The sequence below is a fragment of the Artemia sp. Qi Xiang Cuo genome, chromosome 17 (assembly GCF_049724085.1).
Source record: "Artemia sp. Qi Xiang Cuo chromosome 17, ASM4972408v1, whole genome shotgun sequence".
NCBI classification, from domain to species: Eukaryota; Metazoa; Arthropoda; class Branchiopoda; order Anostraca; family Artemiidae; genus Artemia; species Artemia sp. Qi Xiang Cuo.
This window is the reverse complement of record NC_142810.1, coordinates 37,037,459-37,061,031: the sequence shown is the minus strand read 5'-3', so window position 1 is coordinate 37,061,031 and position 23,573 is coordinate 37,037,459. Positions and strand designations below refer to the sequence as shown.

General features: G+C 37.3%; 2 protein-coding genes across 2 annotated transcripts; both read left to right on the top strand.

Moving 5' to 3' along the window:
• Positions 1-1,970: 1,970 nt before the first annotated feature.
• Positions 1,971-22,211, top strand: LOC148942159 (uncharacterized). Its single transcript, XM_089103087.1, has 3 exons — positions 1,971-2,117; positions 14,990-15,138; positions 22,085-22,211. Exons 1-3 carry the CDS (start codon positions 2,051-2,053, stop codon positions 22,205-22,207), a joined length of 339 nt encoding a protein of 112 aa, XP_088959213.1. The 5' UTR covers positions 1,971-2,050; the 3' UTR covers positions 22,208-22,211.
• A 368-nt stretch (positions 22,212-22,579) lies between these two features.
• Positions 22,580-23,187, top strand: LOC148942158 (nicotinamide riboside kinase 1-like). Its single transcript, XM_089103086.1, has one exon. The coding sequence runs from the start codon at positions 22,584-22,586 to the stop codon at positions 23,145-23,147; it is 564 nt and encodes a 187-aa protein (XP_088959212.1). The 5' UTR covers positions 22,580-22,583; the 3' UTR covers positions 23,148-23,187.
• The last annotated feature ends 386 nt before the right edge of the window (positions 23,188-23,573 follow it).

Genomic DNA, 23,573 nt, shown 5'->3' with positions numbered 1-23,573 from the left:
TTTTATAACTTTAATAAATCAAATAATATTAATATATTGTACCATTAAACATTAAACACATTTAGTACCATTAAACACAAAGATAAAAGATACTGATATAGATGATTGAATAACTCTCAAAACGAAGAAAAATTAAATTGAATGTTCAATTCAAATTTAAAACGAACCAAAATTACTACAAGTTTGTTTACTGTTATTTCCCGCCATCCGTAACAGTAGAACTTCTAAGGCGTAATGTTTAATTTAGGTTTTATGGAAAACTACATGTATTTTGAACAAGGGGGGCTTTAATTTTTTAAAATATTAAGTGAAAAATAAAGAATAAATTACTACAATAATCAAGATGATTGGAAAGATCCAATGAAATAAACTATATTGTCGATAGATAATGTTATTAATTCTTTAAAATCTCATAAATTAAAGGTTTCATTTCATTGTATTTTTTTTGCATTTTTCAATGCTATTAAAAAAAATTGTTCGTAGTAAAGTAAGTGCATAAATGAGCAAGTTTTATTTTGCTAAAGGCTATAGGGTCATAGCAATTCAAAACCAAAAGGAAAATTCACTTTCAAATAATCGACATTGTATAGCATTACATAACAAAAACAAAGAAAGATGAAGGGCTTCTCATCTGGTTTTAAGTGAAGCACAAATGCTGCAAAAGGGCTTAGAACTCTGAACACTCTTCAATGTGCACTAAAAGTCTAAACTTAATACCGCCAGCAGTTCTTCAGATATTGCTGATAAGTCCTTTTAACAACTATCGTGCATATAGTGTGTTTTGGTTTTGTTCAACAACCCCCTCAACATTTACTGAAGTTTCACCTCAATTCCCTAAGACTAAAGGGTAAAGTAGCTTAAAAGGGCGTGGGAGGGGGGTTGGCTGCCTTCCAACCAATTTTCAACATCCCCCTCAATATCCCCTGAAAGTCTCGACTTAATACGCTAAGCCATTCTTAAGATATTGCAGATATACTTTTCTGATCAACTGGATGTACATAATGTCTTTTGATTTATTTCAAAATAATCTTGAATTTCCTTTAAGTTTCACTCAAATACACTTAGGACACCCAGAATCAAACTCCCACCTTTTCCCAATGACAAATTCTGCATGCAAACAATGAGAAAATGGCTGGAATGGTATCCCCGGAAGCGTAGTTACTAGACCTTTTTACTACTTTGAACAAAAAACCTTTTTCAAAAATTTGGCAAGTTATAAAGAGAGGGACATATAAAAAGAGCTAGGGACGCTGGTTGCCCTCCGATCACTTTTCAACATGCCCTGAATTTTCAACTTGATTATAATTGACATTCTTCTAAACCGTTCTTGAAAGTTTCACCTTTACACCTTAGGTCTTTTTGGCAATTCAAAATAAAACAGTTCCCCTTTTCCTAATTAAAAAACCTTATATGTAAGCAATGGGCAGCTTATAACTTAAAGTCCTCGCCCCGGTGACTGAGGGAGGGGTTCTTATCAACCCCATAGGCATAGTTATTTTACCTTTGAACTTTTTTGAACAAAATAGCGGTTTAAAAATTTTGGTTGGACGTCCTTTTGGGGGGAAATGGGCGCGGGGGGGGGGCTAGTTGTCCTCAGTCACTTTTGACTCTTAAAATGGGCACTAGAAGTTCCGATTTCCAATCGGTTCAGCCTCCTCCGAAGTTTATATGACTACTCTTTTCATGTGAGGAGGCTGTGGGAAAAATACAAATAGTACCTTGAAGCCTTATGGCCCCTTACTTTAGGTAACGCTAGAAGGTTGCCTACACGATTGCCCAGAACGATTCTGACAAATATGATTATTTATCAATTATTTCCATTATATGCTTTCTTTTCAATATAATTGGTGTGTTTTTGACGGCCCACTAGAAACATTTTGATGCAGCCACAGAACCACTGCGACGCATAAGACAGATGAAATTTGATGGATCACGCGAAAACGGCCTTTTACGTACGACAAGCTAGTTTTTTGCTCCTGAAATGAAAACGCGACTTTGACTATCAGTCTACAATGCCGGTAACTCTTATTGAAGAAAAAGCACTTTGGTAATGTCTGATGCACTTTTGAAAAAAACACTGAAGAAGTTCTACTCTGATGATTGTACTACTCATGCAAGTAAGTCTAGATCCTGTCAAAATAGGTATAATCCCTTTTAAATTTACTATAGAAGTAGAGTAACCTCTTTTTGAGCTACTCCAAAACTTGCAGGGCTAGGCCCTGTACATTAGGCTAGGCTATCTGTTAAAAACCATTGAAATAGACATAAGCTTAGCAATCTACAAATGGCTATTTCAAAATTTTGATTGGATGTGTTTGGGGAAATGATGGGCGTGAGAGGGAGTTTAGCTGCCCTCCAATCACTTTTGACTATAAAAAAGGGCACTACCCCTTTCAATTTCCAACTGAATGAGCCCTTTTTGAAGTTTCTGCAACAGTGCTTTCTATAAAAACCTTATATGCCCCAAAGGCAAAACTTACAACCCTTGCCCTGAGGGCTGTGGAGGGAATGTCATCCTCAGAGACCTAATTTCCAGAACATTCAGCCATGTTTAACAAAATGGCTATCTCAAAATTTTGATTGGATGTGTTTAGAGAATTGGGGGGTGTGAGAAGGGAGTTACTTGCCCTCCAATCACTTTCAACTATTAAAAAGTGCGCTAGCACTTTCAATTTCCAATCGAATGAACCCTTTTTGAAGCTTCTACGACAATGATTTTTATAAAGAAAAACATTATATGCCCCCAGGGCATAACCTATACCCCTTGCCTTGAGGGCTGTAGAGGACGTGTCCTCCTCAAAAACAAAATTTCCTGACATTTTAACTACTTTGAACAAAATGGCTATCTCAAAATTTTGATTGGATGTGTTTGGGGAAATGGTGGGTGTGAGAGGGGTGTTAGTTATCCTCCAATCACTTTTGACTATTAAAAAGGGCACAAGCCCTTATAATTTCCAATTGAAAGAGCTCTTTTAGACAACCTTTGCCCTGAGGGCTCTGAGGAGGTTATATTCCTCAACAACCTAATTTCTAAGACTTTTAACTATGTAGAACAAAATGTCTGTCTAAAAATTTTGATTAGATATGTTTGGGGAAAAGGTTGGCATGAGAGGGATTAGTTGCCCTCTAATCACTTTTGACTATTAAAAAGGACACTAGCCCTTTGAATTTCCAATCAAATGAGCCCTTTTCAAGTTTCTACGACAAAGCTTTCAATAAAAACCTTATATGCCCCCAGGGTATAACTTACAACCCTTGCCCTGAGGGCTGTGTGGGAGTGTTATCCTCAAAGACCTAATTTCCTGTCTTTTTAACTACTTTGAACAAAATGGCTATATAAGAATTTTGATTGGATGTGTCTGGAGAAATGGTGGGCTTGGAAGGGGTTTTAGTTGCCTTCTAATCACTTTTGACAATTAAAAAGGGTACTAGCCATTTCAGTTTCCAATCAAATGAGCCCTTTTTGAAGTTTCTATGACAACGCTTTCTAAAAAAAAAACTTCTATGCCCCCTAGGGCATAACTTATAACCCTCACCCTGAGGGCTGTGGGGGCTGTCATCCTCAAAGACCTAATTTCCAGAACTTTCAGCCAAGTTTAACAAAATGGCTATCTCAAAATTTTGATTGGATGTGTTTGGGTAAATGGTGGGTGTGGGAGGGGTGTCAGTTGCCTTCCAATCACTTTTGACTATTAAAAACAGCACTAGCCATTCCAATTTCCAATCAAATGAGCCCTTTTCAAAGTTTCTATGACAACTCCTTTGATACAAAGTGCCCTGGTATGGAAAAAAATTGATACAAAGTCCTCCAAAAATGTTAGGGGGAATGGTGGCATGAGAGGGGGGTTAGTTGCCTTCCAATTACTTTCAACTATTAAAAAGGGCACTAGCACTGTGAATTTCCAATTGAATGAGCCCTTTTTCAAGTTTTCACAACAGTGCTTTCTATAAAAACCTTATATGCCCCCAGGGCATAATGTACAACCCTTGCCTTGAAGACTCTGGGGGGAGTGTCCAGCTCAAAGATATCATTTCCAGACCTTTCAACTACATTGAACAAAATGGCTATCTCAAAATTTTGACTTAATTTGCTTAGGAAAATGGTGGGTGTGGAAGGGGTGTTAGTTGCCCTCCAATCATTTTTGACTATTAAAAAGGGCACTATCTCATTTAATTTAGTTTCTACAACAACACTCTATAAAAAAAAAACCTTATGTGCCCCCGGGGCATAATTTACAACCCTTGCCCTTAGGGCTGTAGGGGGGGTTGTCATCCTCAAAGACCTAGTTTCCAGAACTTTCAACTGCATGAACAAAATGGCCATCTCAAAATTTTGATTGGATGTGTTTGGGGAAATGGTGGGCGTGAGAGGAGGGTTAGCTGCCCTCCAATCACTTTTGACTATAAAAAAGGGCACTACCCCTTTCAATTTCCAACTGAATGAGCCCTTTTTGAAGTTTCTGCAACAGTGCTTTCTATAAAAACCTTATATGCCCCAAAGGCAAAACTTACAACCCTTGCCCTGAGGGCTGTGGGGGAATGTCATCCTCAAAGACATAAGTTCCGGACCTTTCAACTATGTTGAAGAAAATGGCAATCTCAAAATTATGACTGGATGTGTTTGGGGAATTGGGGGGTGTGAGAAGGGGGTTACTTGCTCTCCAATCACTTTTGACTATTAAAAAGGGCACTAGCCCTTTCAATTTCCAGTCGAATGAGCCCTTTCTGAAGTTTCTACAACAATGCTTTCTATAAAAAAAAACCTTATATCCCCCCAGGGCATAACTTACAACCCTTGCCTTGAGGGCTGTGGGGGAAGTATCATTCTCAAAAACATAATTTCCAGACTTTTTTACTACTTAGAACAAAATGGCTATCTCAAAATTTTGATTGGATGTGTTTGGGGAAATGGTGGGTGTGTGAGGGGTGTTAGTTATCCTCCAACCACTTTTGACTATTAAAAAGGGCACAAGCCCTTATAATTTCCAATTGAAAGAGCCCTTTTTGAAAACCTTTGCCCTGAGGGCTCTGAGGAGGTTATAATCCTCAAAAGCCTAATTTCTAAGACTTTTAACTACGTAGAACAAAATCTAATAATTTTGATTGGATGTGTTTGGGGAAAAGGTTGGTGTGAGAGGGGGGTTAGTTACCCTCCAATCACTTTTGACTATCAAAAGGGGCACTAGCCCTTTGAATTTCCAATCAAATGAGCCCTTTTCAAGTTTCTACAACAAAGCTTTCAATAAAAACCTTATATTCCCCCAGGGCATAGCTTACAACCCTTGCCCTGAGGGCTGTGGCTGAAGTGTCATCCTCAAAGACCAAATTTCCTGTCTTTTTAACTACTTTGAACAAAATGGCTATCTCAAAATTTTGATTGGATGTGTCTGGATAAATGGTGGGCTTGGAAGGGGTTTTAGTTGCGTTCTAATCATTTTCAACTATTAAAAAGGTACTAGCCATTTCAATTTCCAATCAAATGCGCCCTTTTTGAAGTTTCTATGACAATGCTTTCTAAAAAAAACCTTATATGCCCCCTAGGGCATAACTTACAACCCTCACCCTGAGGACTGTGGGGGGCTGTCATCCTCAAAGACCTAATTTCCAGAACTTTCAGCCACGTTTAACAAAATGGCTATCTCAAAATTTTGATTGGATGTGTTTGGGGGAAAGGTGGGTGTAAGAGGGGGATTAGTTGCCCTCCAATCACTTAGTGTCCTCCTCAAAAACATACTACACTGAACACAATGGCTATCTCAAAATTTTGATTGGATGTGTTTGGTAAATGGTGGGTGTGGAAGGGGTGTTAGTTGCCTTCCAATCACTTTTGAATATTAAAAACAGCACTAGCCATTTCAATTTCCAATCAAATGAGCCCTTTTCAAAGTTTCTGTGACAATTCCTTTGATACAAAGTGCCCTGGTATGGAAAAAAAATTGATACGAAGTCCTTCAAAAATGTTTGGGGGACTGGTGGGCGTGAGAGGGGGGTTAGTTGCCTTCCAATTACTTTCAACTATTAAAAAGGGCCCTAGCCCTTTCAATTTCCAATCGAATGAGACCTTTTTCAAGCTTTCACAACAGTGCTTTCTATAAAAAAAAACCTTATATGCCCCCAGGGCATAACATACAACCCTTGCCTTGAAGATTCTGGGGGGAGTGTCCAGCTCAAAGATATAATTTCCAGACTTTTCAACTGCGTTGAACAAAATGGTTATATCAAAATTTTGACTTGATTTGCTTAGGGAAATGGTGGGCGTGGATGGGGTGTTAGTTGCCCTCCAATCATTTTTGACTATTAAAAGGGCACTAGCTCATTTAATTTAGTTTCTACAACAACACTTTCTATAAAAGAACCTTATATGCCCCCAGGAACTTACAACCCTTGCCCTTATGGCTGTAGTGGGGGGGGGGGGGTTGTCATCATCAAAGACCTAGTTTCCAGAACTTTCAGCTGCATGAACAAAATGGCCATCTCAAAATTTTGATTGGATGTGTTTGGGGGAAAGGTGGGCGTGAGAGGGGGGCTAGTTGCCTTCCAATTACTTTCAACAATTAAAAATGGCACTAGCCCTTTGAATTTCCAATCAAATGAGCCCTTTTTCAAGTTTTTATGACAATGCTGACTATAAAACCTTATATGCCCCAGGGCATAACTTACAACCCTTGCCCTGAAGACTGTGGGGGGAGTGTCCAGCTCAGAGATATAATTTCCGGACTTTTCAACTGTGTTGAACAAAATGACACTTCCCCATAGCTCTGAGGGCTGTGGGGGAGTGTCCTCCTCAAAAACATGATTTCTATTAGAAAATCAACTATGCTGAATAAAATGGCTATATCAAAATTTTGATTGGATGTGTTTGGGGAAATGGTGGGCATGGAAGGGATGTTAGTTGCCTTCCAATGACTTTCGACTATTATAAAGGGCACTAGCCATTCTAATTTCCAATCAAATGAGCCCTTTTCGAAGTTTCTACAGCAACTCCTTTGATACAAAGTGCTCTGGTATGGAAAAAAAAATAATACATTGTGCCAACATTGTTCTTTACTTAGACAGCGTGATTGCAGAATTTTTAGGAATAATTGTCTTATCTTGTCTCCTCTTATCTATGTTTCATTGTGACAATAATATTTGGGCAATTCAGTGTGGAAATCTCATCCTTGTAAATTTATACCTTCCCTGTAATTGCTGCAATGTAGCATCTCTGACTGCATTTGCCAAATGTTGCTCTAGACTCAAATTGTTCTTGAAAAACCTCTATTCTAAGAATCTTGTTTGGATTTTAGCTGGTGATAGAACTGTGACATCCTTCATGATTCAGATAGATCAACTCTCCTTTTAGAATCACTACCCAGTGGATATCATAATGGAGAGGAAAACCAATCATTCACATTTATTAATAATATAGAGAATACAAGTCTAACCTTGATCATGTAATTGCATCAGGTGGATCACTGATAAGCTTAGTTGTCAATTTTGATGAAAAAAAATATTGATGATGACCATCTGATTCTAAAGTGTGACCTCCTCATCCCATTGTCAGTTGAGTCTCTTCCCAATATAACACTTGAAATGTATTCTCCCTTTATATATTCCCCCTTATTGTATATATCTCCCTTTATATATTACCACTTTCAATGCATTGTTATCTTTAATTAAAGTGCCTTACCATTTTCTTTAAAGATCTGTTCCTGTTCAAGCCAGTTGTATAGATTTAAACTCCTATTATTACCAGATATCTACTTGTTTAAAAGCTGCTTGCGTGCCTATTACCTTAAATTACCTTACCTTAAATTTCATGTCCAGCGAGATAAGGTGGTGTTGAGCCTCCTTTAGAAATCTTGCTGTTGGTGTTTCAAGGTTATGATTTGACATCCCAGTTCAGCCTCCATTCAGCATTGGCCCAGTCTTGATCAACTCCTTTCTTGAAGGCATCTAGAGTTTTAGATTGGACAGTGGCTTTGGATAGGCGGTTCCAGAGTGGGACAGAATGGACTGAGAAGAACTTTTGGCGCTCTTGCTTGATGAAACGGGGGGTCTTCAGCTTCTTGGTGTGTCCTCTTGTGGTAGTTGAGAAGGACAGGGAAAAGACATGACTTAATAGGTCATTTTCTAGCAACTTACGAGTTGCTATTATGTCTCCTCTTTTCCTACGGTATACTAAGGTAGGAAGTTTGAGTAAGGTGAGATGTTCCTTGTAAGATTTGTCTTGGAATGCAGAGATAAGCTTAGTTGCTCTTCTTTGGACACTCTCAAGTACTTTCACGTCCATCTTATAGTACGGAGAGGCTAAGGTCATGCCAAATTCCAGGTGAGGACGGACTATGGCTTCGTACAGTTTCGTAATCACTCCCGACTTCCTGGTGGTAAATGTTAGCTTTGTGAGGCCAATGGCTTGGTTTGGTTTTGCAACTTGAGCTCGTGTGTGGCAGTGAAACTTCAGCTCACTGTCAACAATAACCCCCAGGTCCTTCTCCTCACTGACTGCCTCAAGCTGGGCGTCTCCTATGTGATATGCAAGTTTTGGATTATTGTGTCCAAGATTGAGAACTAAACATTTTAATCCATTGAACTGTAGACACCAATCTGATGACCATCTAGATAGTCTGTCCAGATCTTCTTGCATAGTTGACAGATTTAGGCTGTTCTGGGCCAGTCCTAGGAGCTTGCAGTCATCAGCATATAGCGTCAAAGGATTCTTCAGATTAGTTGTACAGTCATTGATGTACATGCTGAATAATGTGGGCCCCAGGATGGTGCCCTGTGGTACTCCGCTTGTGACTGGTAGTGGTTCAGAATAGACAGCATTGCCATTGCAGTTGTACACCAACACCCTCTGAGTCCTGCCAGTTAGAAAGGCTTCTATCCAAGCTACTATATCTTCATGCACTCCATATGCCTTTAGTTTCAAAATTAGTAGTTGGTGTTGAACTTTGTCAAAGGCTTTGGCTTGGTCGAGCAATATGACATTCACCAGCTGACGAGTATCCAAGAGTCTAGTCACAAAATCATATTACTCAATTAGATTAGTATCAATTGAGTGGCCTTTTTGAAAACCATATTGGCTTTTGATAAGCAATTGGTTTTTCTCAAGGTGGGACCAGTGCATTGTTTATGATGCCCTCAAGTACTTTACATACAACTGATGTGAGACTTATAGGCTGATAGTTACTAGCAAGATCCCTTCTCCCTTTCTTGTGTATTGGCTTGATGTTGGCTTGCTTCCAATCATTTGGAAGTATTTTGGAAGCATTGCCATTGCACTTGTACACCAACACCCTCTGAGTCCTGCCAGTTAGAAAGGCTTCTATCCAAGCTACTATATATTCATGCACTCCATATGCCTTTAATTTCAAAATTAGTAGTTGGTGTTGAACTTTGTCAAATGCTTTAGCTTGGTCAAGCAATATGACATCCACCGGCTGACCAGTGTCCAAGAGTCTAGTCACAAAATCATATGACTCAATTAGATTAGTATCAATTGAGTGGCCTTTTCGAAAACCATGTTGGCTTTTGCAAAGCAATTGGTTTTTCTTGAGGTGGGAGACCAGTGCATTGTTTATGATACCCTCAAGTACTTTACATACAACTGATGTAAGACTTATAGGCCAATAGTTACTAGCAAGATCCCTTCTCCCTTTCTTGTTGTATTGGCTTGCTTCCAATCATTTGGAAGTATTTTGGAAGTGAGGGACATCTCAAACATCATAGCAATTGGTTTGGCAAAGTATTTAGCAGTTTCTTTTAACAGTCTTGGGTGTAGGCTATCGGGTCCAGCAGCTTTGTTAGCCTCAAGTTTTTTTTAGCCTCTTCTTAACGTCCTCTTTACAAATAATTGGCATGACCATTGGTTCTGGGATTAGTTTTTCTGGTAGAGGAGGTGGTGTGTTGGCTGTGGGTAGGGAGAGAAATTCGTACTAAAACTGGAATTCAGGGGGTATGCTTTTTCTTTTTTACCTGAAGCTTTTTTACCATCCTCTCTCATTAGATCTGGGATATCTCGTCTAGACGGATTAGCTGCAGAGACATGTCGCCAAAACATCTTTGGGTTCTGTTTTGAGTTAGCTGCAATTGTATCTTCATGGTCCCTCATAACCTTCCCAGTCAAATTTCTTAGTCTGTTTCTACATTTCTTAAACCTGCCATGGTGGGACATTTACATTTTACATACTTGGCCCAAGCTCTTTTCTTTTTCTTCATTGCTCTTTTTACTTCTTTTGGCAGGTATGGGAGTGTTTTAGGCGGTAGACACCTATATTCTTGACACCAATAGACTCCCATTTAATCCTGGATAGGTCCTGCCTTATCTGCTCATAGTCTGTAAAGGATTTCTTTATCATGTTCTCCTTCTTATTGTTCATCTGTATCTTAGTCAAGATACAGACATGGTCACTGCTTCCAAGAGCAGGACGGTAAGAAATAGAGAGAACTCGTTCAGCATCATTTGTGATAACTAAGTCAAGTAAGGATGGTTGTTGTTGGTGCCTGAATCGTGTTGGTTGATCTACAATCTGTATCATTGAGAGAATTCATTCAGGTACCAGAAAGCCTTTATGGAATATTGATCCTGGGATAAAGCATGTTAAATCTAAAGTGAAGTTTTGGTTGCATCTTTAGTTTGCTTGTGACCAGCCGTACTCTGGGCCCGTTTTTAAATTAAACAGAAAACTAAGCATGACTATAAAATCAGTTTACTCTGTCCTCACTTGAATGCTTCGGGTAGACCAAAGATTAGCCTCTTGGAGGAATGGAATTAATAGGGAAAAACGCACACCAGTTGCTCATTCAAGTTTGAAGTTACATGATTTTTCTAACTATTACCATTCAGTTTTTAGTGTTGTTAATAGGTCCCTTCAAGAAATATTTCTTGCAAAGTTAAGATAACTTTTACCATACCATATTGACAATCTGATGTTTTGTCCATGTTATCAGATGACATCCATTCTGCACTCAAATTGATGAAAGTAAAATGACCCAGTGCTCTTGACAATGCTGGTATTAGTTTTCATCATTTTTCATTCAATCACCCTGCTCTTATCAGTAATTTGTAAATGCTATTTTAAGTTTGTCTAACTCAATCTATTGTACCAGATAGTTTTCTAATTGGTCATTTTAGCTCTATTTTTAAACAAGGAAAAGATCCTGATAGTTGTAGTTATTATTGACCAATTGCTGTATCATGGTTTTTGAGCAAAGTATTTGAACATTTATTACTACCAGAAATTAATTCCAAGTGCGATTTTATGTGTATGCTGGTTGGTTTCATAGTAGTTCTAACTGGTTGCAGGCTCACCATATTCTCACTTGCCTTACAAAAGATGCATTTAAATTCAAAGATCCATTTTATTGTCTAACAGTTGACATTTCTGGAGTGTTTGACAATGTTGTTAATGTTAATGCCCAATATTACCTTGCTTTATCTGGATTAAATAAACTGCTCCTGGCAGTTTTTTTGGTATTGTTATTCTGGTTCTAAAGTTCAGCTAAAACGGAATGTTTTAATAGTTGATATCAAGTGGCCACCTTTGATTTTGAAAATGCATCTCTTCCTTGCTCTACTTCAGGTTAATTGGCTGGGAATTTCGCTCAGTTGTTCTCTTACTTCTACATGATCAATCCTGATGAATAGAGTGGTTAAGAATCTAAGGGTAGCATATGAGAAAATTTCACCCAATGAAGAAAGATGTCTTTGCAGTTTGTACCACAGTTTTAGTTCTCTTGTCCTTCTTTTCCTTTGTTGTACTACCCATTTTTTTCAGAAACAGAATTGTAGTGCCTTACAAAAGTGGCATATTTCAGATACTTTAAATTTTTGCTTTGTTTACCATCATGGCGCCAAAACAGTAAATTAGTGGATGAGTTTGTCCTTACTGATATACAATCTCAAATGAATAGTCTTACTGAAGCTTTATGTGTGTAAACTTAAAATAAAATTTCTGATTATGACCCTCTTTTCCTTTTTTTCTTTCCAGAAGTTAGTTAATTTTTCTTCTCTTTTTGCCTACAGTATTTGAAGTCATTTTTGTGTCGTTTTTTACTTTCTTTGCTTTTCTTGTTTTTGTCCTTGTATTCCACATTGGTGCTTCCCTTGCAAAAAATCAGTTTCCTTGTTGTTCAAAGTGGGGAATTGGAATAGTAGGTTTGTGACCTTGCTGATTCCAATGGTGCACATATTATTCTGATTTGACGCAATTTTTGAGGGGTTTTAGGCTCTTTTTCGGATTTCCTTTATTTTGTTACAGAAAAATTTTGCTATTAAGGTTAATCAAGATAATTGTTGCCATTCTTGAGTCAGGTACAAGTGGCAATTTTGTTTTCACAAGACAATTAAAAAAAAGAAAAGTGTTTTAAAACTTTGGTTATTATGGGTTGTCGTTTTCTCTTTACTATGTTTGCAAATTTAAAAAAAATTTTGTCTTTTTTACTGTTTTTAGATGTAAAGTATGCCAAAAACCAAAGGAATCATTTGTGTTGAAGTAAGCCTAGACAGTCATTTCAGAGGGAAGACACAAGAAGGTTATGTGATTTGGAAATTCTTTCCTGTATTAATAGAGCTTCCTAGTTTTAAAAAAGTCTTATTATTTTTGGAGATTTTAGTTTCCATTTCTAGCATGGGTAGAAGGCCACGAATACTTAAGAAATGTTTCAGTAGTCCTTTTGTTGGGATGCCTAGAAGAACCTTCACTTTTGTATTGCTAATGAGGGTCAATTCAAGCTGAAGAAACAAAATACTTATCGACTATATTAAGTGTAAGGTAGCTAGAGATCAAGTGGGAAAATTATTGAGGAAAATGACACAGAACTGTGAGGAGGCTTTACCTGTGCTATCCAAATCCAACCCCAAAACGTTTTGGCACTATGCCTTATCCCAAAAGGCAGGACGTCATTCAGTAACAAACCTAGTGGTACGGAGCCAAGAAATCCTTGACCTATGACATATTGCGAGTGATCTTAATGACCATTTTGTGTCTGTCCTCACAGCACCAGGTGACAGCACTATCCTTGATTCACCTGAGTATGAGATCGAAAGTCTGATGTTATTCATCGTAATTGATCAATTGTACCTTCAAAACATGATGAAAAAACTAGATCCTAATATATCAGTGGTTTCTGATGGTATTTATATCAAACTGTTGAAGAGGCTCAGACATAAGTATCTAATCCTGTTGATGCTTATGAGCATATAACTGTTCTATTGACCATGAGATTCCCGTGGACTTGGCTCTTCTTGACTTTGACAAAGTCTGTCACAAATGCCTTTGTATGAAGCTAAATGCTGCAGTTTCACACTTGGATGTTGTAGAGTGGATCCATAGGTTCTTGTCAGAAAGAAAATTACGAGTAAAATCTATCGAGAGAGTGCTGAAATCTTCATGTCTAATGTCAGCAATATTCTAAGTGGAGTACCTTAAGAAACCGTCTTTGGACCAATACTTGTGACATTTACATAAATGATGCCCCAAGTTTTGTCCAGAACAAGGTGAGTCTCTATACTGACGAATCAAATATTATTGCCCCCTCTTTTCTTTCATCACTTCAGTCTGACCTTGACTAGTTCAATAATTGGGCAGTTTGTGGTGTCTGCAGTTTAATATCCAAAAGTGTAATATTAGGCACTTTGGGAAGAAGAACCTGATGCAGCAGTATTACATGGTCAAAGCAAATGGATCATGAGACCCCCTACTCCCAAACAATACTAAGAAGGATTTTGGAGCCCTCGTTAATAAATACCTCAAATTGGGTTGCCACACTTGGACAACTGGAGCCAAGGCCAAGCAATCACTGGGTATGATCAAGTGAACGTTATGTAGCTGCTGTCATAACCAAGATTTTAATTGCCTTAATCCATCCCAAAATGAAGTTTGATATATGCGTTGCCCCCTCCCCCTCAGCAAAGGAAACAACAAGCGCTGAAGTCTGTTCAAAGGCAAGCCACCAAGTGCATGGAAGACAGTCATTTCCCAGAGCGTCTTGAGAGACTCAAGCTTCTTACCCTTAGCTACAGAAGGAAAAGGGAGATGATGGACTACAAGCAACTAAATTCTGGAGAATTCCCAATCCAATTGGACAACTTGACCAGAACAAGAAGCCACCCTGTGAAGTTATTTCAAAGAAGAGCAAATACAAGGCTAGAAACAACTTCTTCTCAAACCATGCCGTGAGTATATGGAATTCCCTTGCAAATAAAACAGTGACATTCCTGCAGTACTGGTCCTTCAAAAATTCAGTTGGTCAGACTATTCAAAACCGTGATGAACTGCATGGGATGCTCCTGATGTTCCTGCTCACCCCAACACTGAACCAACATATATAATTTTACCTTGATTTCTGGATTTCTGATTGAAGGTAATTTAAGGTAAATAATTTTATCAATGACTTTTATTGCCCCAACTAGATATACTTAGTGGGTTGTTTTCCAGGATAATTAAACTAGTCTGAAAATTTTTGAATTTTAGAAGGAGAAACCAACATAGACTAAGGATTTTTGTGAAAGTGGGTGGGAGGGGTTTTCAGACTACTATAAAGTTTACCTGAGTCCCTCACCATGTGTGTTGGCATATCATTAACACTGAACGCTCAAGATGGTGGTTTGGTCGTGAAGTGGACCTATTTTTTCTTTTTCTTTTATAGATGTTAAATGCTTATATTCAGGAATAGATTAAAATTAATATTTTTGAGTATATTTATGATATAATGTCTAATATGTGTCTTAGTTAAGATGTTTTGACAGCTGTTGTATCTCATTCTTATTCTACTAAAGTAAGCTTTCTAATTCTTTATTGTTCTCAGATTTACCTGATATATGTGTATACTTGTCAGGGAAAATTTGTCATACAATTGTTTTCTGATCTTGCTAAATTATAGTGAAACAATGGATCAAGCTTTTGGAACTTTCATCTTGAAAGCAGTGATTTTCTAGACATCAACACTGAACCATCCAGTTGTTGCTAATATGAAATTTATTTTCAAACTTAATTATTGTTCCTAGGAGTATCACGGCAAAAGAAGAGAAAAGCTTCATCAGCAGTAGAGAATTACATTGCCGCCTCTGAAGATCTGGTAGACAAAAAGGGAAAAAATTTAGAAGCACTTTTGAAGCTGTCATCCAAGAAGCTAAACAAAACTTATGCTGAAAAGGTCATGCCTTTTCTTTTCTATCAACTTTTAGTCTTAAGAATTATGTGTGCTTTCTACTTCTGTTAGAACTCGTACTGCCAATGACAGTTTTTTTTTATTACTTCTTCATATAAATAGAATGCTTTTGAAAATTTTAACTCGAAAAAGAAAATAGAATGAATGCCAGTTGAAACGAAAATATGTAAAAGCGGGTAATGTTTTTAGTAAGGCTGTAAAAAAAATTATTTATACAAGAAAAAAAAAAAAATCCAAAGATGTTGGCTCCCAGCAAGAAGCCTCTTTCAACTGAAGAAAAAAAACTATCTTAAACAAAACATATGAAAGAACAAAGAAAGACAAACACTGAAGACACAAACCACTGTACAAAACGAAAGGAAAGTTAAAACAAATATTGTATTTTACATAACACGAAAACTCACTTTTAAACAAAATCCAATATGGCTTTCACATAACCAAAGATTTCGTTTCGTTTTCTTTCTTTTTTAGACAATGTTAGTATGTTTTCCTTTATTTTTTCATATTTTATGTTTAAGCTTGTCGTGTTTTGTTATTTATATTGACAATAGCTTCAGGGGTGGCGCCGAAATATTTTTAATTCAAAATCCCTAGACTCCCAGTTGCTATAGATTGTTTTAATATTTGTAAACCTGGAGGAAGAAGGGCATATGGGGTGCTAAAGAATTAAAGAAGTGTTGGAAAATGAAGTAAACTATATGGGAGTCTCCAAAGAATTTTTGCTATCTGGTTCTAGGCCAGCTTAAATGCTTAATTTTACCCAAAAAGAAGTATCAGTGTCTGACCTTCACTAGTTGGGTCTGCTGTTTTTCTTAAGGTCATATGAATTTTAGTGATTTAAAAAAATATGATAATTGCAACTTGGACTGTACAAAACTGAAAGGCAACCTTTTTTTTTTATCAAGATTTAACTAACAAATTCAGACGTTCTGAATTGAACCTTTTGGGAGTTTTGGAAACCAGTCTTACATGGTTAGATTGGATGAGAATTCGAGAGGGACCTTCCAAGAAATATTGGGGTTCAACTGAATGTAATTGAGAATGTAGAACTAGTTTAAAAAATTTTATAGAAATATTTCGTGCATTAAAAGAAGAAGACTATAGGAAGGAAAGTTAGAAACACAGCTAGGACATACGGCAAAAACGGTTTAAGCTTAGTTAAAGAGAAAGGGGGCTAGGACAGAAGGTTTCTTGGTGATAGATCATATGAGAATAATTATCAAGTTTAATAATAATTATTGAGAGATAGTTGAGTAGATGTGAAATGGGGAAAAAATGAAAAGCAAAATGAAAGAAAGAAGAAATGAATGAAAATTTATTTTGGGAGTAGGAATTAGTGAGAATTCTATAAGGGCTGAAAAATAATGAGGCCTCGTATGCTGATAGTATAGCAAAGGAATTTTTGAAATATGATGGTTGCAAAGTTAGAGATAAATTACATAAGATTTAAATATTATTTAAAAAAAAGATGAAGCTCATAGTGATTTTCGGAAAACTTTAATTATACCCATTTGTTAAAAAGGAAATAAAAATGAGCGTAATAATTACAGACGCATTAGTTCGGTTTCTCAAAAGGAATGAATTTTTGAAAGTTAAAAGGTTTCATAGGGCAAGACTATGTTTGAAAATCAATGATAGCCAGACTAAGTTTTTTAGAGTAGGAATAAACGAAGGTGAAGAGGTCATCCTAGGTGGAAAGAAAATTTAATTGACGAAGTTAATAGCTTCCTTTACTGGATTGCATCATTAGTGTGGATGCAGACATAAAAGACGCAAAAAGTGGAATAACCAGAACATAGTTTAATAACCATTGAATAACCATAGAACATAGAATAACCATGTTGGAGGGTGCTTTTTTTCAAAGTTAGAACAAGATTGGAAGAGCAAAGAAATAAATATGTGAACTAAGATTATAATATTTCAAGCCCTGGTCTCAACAGTTGTCAAGTATGATTCTAAAAATGGGGTGCTTTGAAATGCTGAGGAAGATTTGTTAAATGTTTTATAGAGGAATTGTCTATTCCTTTGTGAGTGTAGGAGCCTATGGTTAAACAAACTCCCACGTAACGTCTGAATTTCAGATGCTATATGAGGCGAAAACGCTTGTTCCTGTTGTAAGATTCAACATCTAAGAAAGGAAATGTCTATGGTTAGTTTTAGGTACTCGTTTGGCGGACCATACATCATCAAACAGTAAAGCTTACGAAAAGACAGGTTCATTCAGCTTTAACAAAAGCAAATAGATATATTGCTAAATCTTGTGGTACCTGAGCTGCAAGAGGATGTTGCCAACCAGCTTAAACAACAAAGCGTTTCTAAACAAAGTCGCTCACGGTTTACTAGTCGACCACACACAGAAAAGAAAGGGACGATTTGCAAATATTTTGGTCACGGAAAATGCATCAAAGCTAAAGCTTGTACTTATGTTCATCCTTGCAAGTTTTATACAGCTAATAAGTGTAAGAGTCAGAACTGCAAGTTTAATCTCCCGAACCAGTGAAAGAATGGTTCGCTACGCCAGTAACCAAACAAACATAAATGCAGCTTCGTACACACCACGAAACAGGAACTGTCTCCAAAGCAACAACCGACGAGGCCTCCAAATACAAACCATCCTAGGCGTTTCCCATTGAATAATCATAGAAGACCGGTTTCTAACGAGAGAGGTATTTCCCTTTTGTATTTAATGTACCCTAGCCAAAATGCTGCTCCTTCTTTCTTCTCAGTTAACGTCCAAGTTGTTCAAGCTAGCCCACTTCTCCCTCCCAACTGGAGTATGGCGATCCACTGACCATCTTTTGGGGTCCCTGCAGCTCCCACGCCCGTTGTCCAAATTCTAATAATTTGGGAAACTTCCAGCATTTTTCGGTGATCTACCCCAGGTAGATAAAAAGAAAGAAATAGCTAGTTCCTACAACCTCCCCTCTTTTCTCCTTGTTAATGCCCAGTCTCTAAGCAATAGAGTGACAGAACTTTCGACAAGACTAAATGACAGTAGAACTGATATTTGGTGCATAACAGAGACGTGGTCTGCCAATGAGTTTAACGCCCAGATAAGTAACTATAATTTTCTCGTCAAGAGTAGGCGAAACAAGGAAGGTGCTGTCGTCACACATGGAGGAGGAGTAGGTATGTACATTCGGAATGATATACAGCATCAGATATATGAAGGCTCTCAGACTTCCGACTACGAGCTTTTGTGGGTAATATTGAGACTAAAAGTTCTTCCCCGTAAGTTTTCCTCGTTCGTAGTTGGAGTGCTCTATTTTCCGCCGCGGTCGAGTTACAGGCGGGAGCTCATAGCACATCTACAAGCTTGTTTTGATGAGATTAAATTGAGACACCCAAACAGTTCTGTGGTTCTTATGGGTGACTTCAACGACCTACTACCCAGCTGGATTGAACGATCGCTAAGCTTGAAATAAGTTGTTCGTGAAAAGACAACTCAAAAGTCTGTCTTTGACCTCAACTTCACAGATATTTCCGATTTCTATAGTGATCCAGTGACATTGCCGAGTCTTGGTAAAAGTACACACTTTTGTATGCACTGATGTCCCAGGGAGGAAAAGAGAATAGGAACCAGGCGAATTTTTCAAGCCGGCCTCTGACTGAGTCTGGAAAAGAGCTATTCGCTAAATGGGCTATTTCGAAAAACTGAAAAAGTTTGTACAACTGCAATGTCAACGACATGTATAGAATATTTTCTTCTGAAATACGGATAGCTTATGATGTATATTTTCCAGAGAAGACAGTCACAGTAAACTCAGGTGGCAAGCCCTGGACTAACTCGCGCCAGAAAAGGCTGATACGCAAACGCAACAGGCTCCATAAAAAGGGAAGATAGGTGAAGCTTCCAAGCTGAGAAATCAAGTGGTCTATGAATGTAGATTGGCTGAGAAGTCATACGGTTCAAAAATTAACGAGCTCATGACCACAAATCCAGCCGGTTACTATAAAGGAATACGGCTTCTCACTGGCTCCTCTGTAAGGCAAAGTGTAAGCGTATACGACAAATCTTGGAATAAGCTCGACGCAAATGCTATTAATAAGTATTTTGCTAGTATTTGCAGAAGCAGTCCACCAATTTCCAGTGTTCCCTTCTTGGCTGTTCCATCTGAAATACCTTTGATTTTCCCTCACGAAGTTGCAAAGGTTCTTCAGAGACTTGACCCCAATAAGGCAACCTACCCTGGAGACATTCCAGAAACTCTGTATACAGAACACGCAGTCTTTCTATCTGAACCTCTAACTGCCTTTTTAAACCAATTTCTGTTGAATGGTATCTTTCCGGATGATTTAAAAAAGGCAGTCGTAACGCCAATACCTAAAGTTTTGAATCCAAAAGGGGAGAGTGACCAAAAGGGGGTACGACCTATATCCTTAACCCCTATTGTATCTAAAGTTCTCGAACATTTTCTAAAGAAATGGCTACTAGAAGATTTCTGTGATAAAATAGATCCCTGTCAGTATGGGTTTATCAAAGAATCTAGCACAGTGCATTATCTAATTAAAATTATGGAAGAAGCCCCAGAGCATCTAGAAAATAAAGATGTATTTTTAGAAATATTGCAAGCAGACTTAGAAAAGGCTTTCGCCAAAGAAAGTCCTCCGGATATTCTTGAGTCAATGGAATGTTTTAGAGCTGTTTTAATTCGTATAGCTTATAGTTTTTTAGACGGACGGCAACAGTGTACTAGTACTGATGGGGTACAATCGGATGTTCTTGAGGTTTTCTGTGGAATACTCCAAGGTACCAAAACGGGACCTGTTTTATTTTTAATACTGTAACAAAATTGCGACTTGGCATGAAAACAGAGCGAAGTTTGCAGATGATTTATCATTGCTGATACTTCATAAGCTAGGATCCATGATTAGTACGGATGGCATAATTTGCCATCTGGATGCTGACTGTGAAGAAAAACGGCTTTCAATTAATAGGAAAAAGTCAGCACTTATGAGAGTCTCGTTTAAAAAAAAAAGTTCCTAGTCAAAGTGATATAATTGTGCCAATTGTAAATAATATGACAACTTTAGGTTTGACTTTTAACTCAAAAATGTCATGGATGGAACAAGTAAATAATTGTACTAAGAAGGCGAATATAGCGTTGCATAATCTAGTCACAATTCGGCGATTCGGTTTTAGTCGTTTTTCACTGTTGATTTTTTATAAATTGTACATTTGGAGTATTTTAGAGTATGCTTGTCCTATGTGGCACCCGGGGCTAAGTAAAGAGCAAAGAAATTACCTTGAGAATGTGCAGGAACGAGCTACCCGTGTGATAATTAGGTCCGGAATTCACGAATTATGATGATAGCCTTAAAATCCTAGGCCTAGATGGACTTGATGCCAGGCGACACCAGCTTACAATGGCCTTTGGACATAAGCTTTTGGAGTCAAGCAGGCATCGAGATTTGCTCCCTGAACCGGCAAGAACAGGGTGTATACAAGGCACCTGAATAAACTCAAGCCTTGTAAGCCCGTGGCTACCAACCGATACAGATTGTCGTTTCGACAATATTTTGTGTCTCATTTTAATAAATAAGTGACAAGGAAGAGTGATTATTTAGATTATATTGTGTCTCATTTAATTCTTGTTGTTTGACATAATAAATTCGTGTCGTATCGTAAGACTGCGTTGTACAGATTAAGGATAATCTATTGCTAAGGATTTTGCACTTTTCCATCCGTCTGGGGATAAACGAAAAGAGCTGGTCATTTCCGAATTGGGTGTGGGAGGGAATTGTAAGGGATCTAAAGAAAATTGGATCTAAAAAAAGGAGGGGATAATGTGCGAATCTCAAGATATTGAAACAGAGGAGGAGCTTGCGGCGCTCTAGTTTCCTTAGGCGAATGTGCTGCTCTGAGCTTTTAGTAGTGGTGGTATTTCCAGAAACTGTTTTTATGCAAAATGAGTGTATTTTACCGATATAACTGTAGAAGGGTCCAATTTTTTAAGTAAAAGACGAACCGCGTCGGGTTGTAGAGCCTGTTGTTGAATTATGCATTGTCTCCTATATGGGAGGATTTCTTGCATTATAACACTTCTTGAAATTCTCTTTTTGTTTTATTGACTGCTCATTTTCAAACATGGCAACACCCGCAATACCAGAGAACTTGGTGCTACAGTGAGTCGTGAGTCATACTAGTAGTAAAACTTTTCTACCATTTCCTAAACTCTGGTAAAGATATAACCCCAGTTACTCGCAAAAGAGGGGTTTATCAAATACCATGTGACTGTGGCAACTACCATGTTGGCAGAATCCATCAAAATTTAGTAAAACGCCTTCAACAGCACGAAGATGACATGACTAAAGCTTTATATTGTAATAGTTCAAATATTTCCTTTGATTCTGCTTTAAGCAGTCATATCTTTTATAATTGTAGCCATAAAATGCTTTTTGAAGAAACGTCCCTTATTAGCTATGATTTAGGCATAGAACAGGTTGTACGAGAGGCAATTGAAATTAGAATCAAAATAAATAGTAATATTTCTTTAAATAGGGATTCGGGGGGATATTAACTTAATGCCTTATATAGAAATTTACTTTAAAATGATTTAACTAACTATAATAAAAAAAAAACAGTAAGCAAATCCACGCCCTATGGGCCCTCCTTGACTCTGATGAATCTAAGGTAAGGTGTAGAAATCAGAAAAAATATTCATTAAAAAACCTTAGCTTTTAAAAATAAAGCTAAGAGGAACTAAAATTTAATCAAAAAGAATTAACCTTCATAAAAAGGGACTATGACATTTATAAGACCCAACGAACAATAGATAAAATCTATTGGTAATTTAGAGCCCTAATGGTGGGTCGGAACTGGAATCGTTCTGTGAAGTGGAATTGGAGTCAGGAATTTTTTTTTAGCATTGTCCCATCGGTAGTCTATTTTTATGTCTTATCTTTAATTGTTTATTTATATTTTTTCCAGGTTATAAGAAATTTTCAACCACCTAAAGAGCATAAAAGTGAGTCTCTGCCAAAAGAAGAAAAGGTTTTCAGTGACGCAGATTTTGAACTTTTTGAAAGTGAATACTTTGTGCAGAAGATTTGATGGTGTTTGTGTATAGGAGTTTGAGACAAGCGAAGATTAGCCTCATTTGTTGTGTTACCCTATTTTTGTGTCTGACTTTTCTAGTTTTGATTCTGCCATTTTTTGAGGATTTTTCATTTGCTAAGTATATTGTAAGGCCTGCCATTGTTGTCAAGTACTTATTGATTGCCCAAATTGTCTTGCTTGCATCCATAATATCATACATTGTATACATAATGAAAGTCTGAAGTATTTCTCTCAGTAAGAACTTGTATTCAAGCCCAACTCCATTTGTTTTAGTTTTCTTCTTTCCGTTTTTTTTTTATTCGTACTCAAACTATTATTCACTAAATAGTATTTCACTACAAGATAATTATTTCACTGTAAGATAATAAAAATGAAACCTGTAGTGGTAGCTCTTGGTGGAGTGACTAATGGTGGAAAGTCAACCATTGCGAAATTACTACAGGATTATTTTCCACCTTCGAAAATAATGCGACAGGATGATTATTTTAAGCTGGATAATCAGGATGGAATGGAGTATATAAGCGAATTAGGTCACTACAACTGGGATATTATGTCAGCTATTGATATGAATAAATTCGAAAGTGAATTTAGTCAAAACTTGACTGTGCTTAGTGAATTACCATCCAAATCGCTTTTGATTCTTGAAGGGTTTTTGGTGCTCAACTATAAGCCATTAAGACCTCTAATGGATCTGAAGTATTTTTTTGAACTTGAGTATGACGAGTGCTGGGCTAGAAGGCAGACGAGACATTATGATCCTCCCGACGTACCTGGTTATTTTGAAAAAGTGGTTTGGCCTATGTATTTAAAACATAGGAAGGAACTTCTTGATAACTGCCGGGATATGCATTTTATCAGTGGCAGCGTTCCTATAAGTGAAACTTTTCAAAAGATAATAGGTGATTTGGAAGGGTTATCTTTGAAGCATTTATAGTTTGTTTTTGAAATTTACTTGAATAGATGGTTTTCTATTATTTATTGTGTTCATGTTTGGTTAAAATATTTTTCGGCTTAGTTTACAAACTATGGAATATTTTCTACATTTCATAACTTCCGTCCTAAAAACAAGAAGCTGCAATGAAAAGTTTTGGCTAGAATAAAGAGCAAATTAGTATCCTATTTGATCCATTCTTTTTTCTAGTTTTCATATTTATTTTTTCTTCTTACTTTAACCATAAAAATGCATCTTAAGCAGTTAATTGCATCCAAATTTGCTATTTCATGCAACGACTTGCTGCCGTTAAATTTTGTTCATGGCTGTTGTTTAAGTGATATTGTAAGTGGCACCAACTTACGTTTATAATATTACTACTAATGAGACTTGCTGCAGCACCAAGCCGCCTTATCCCAATCTATTCAA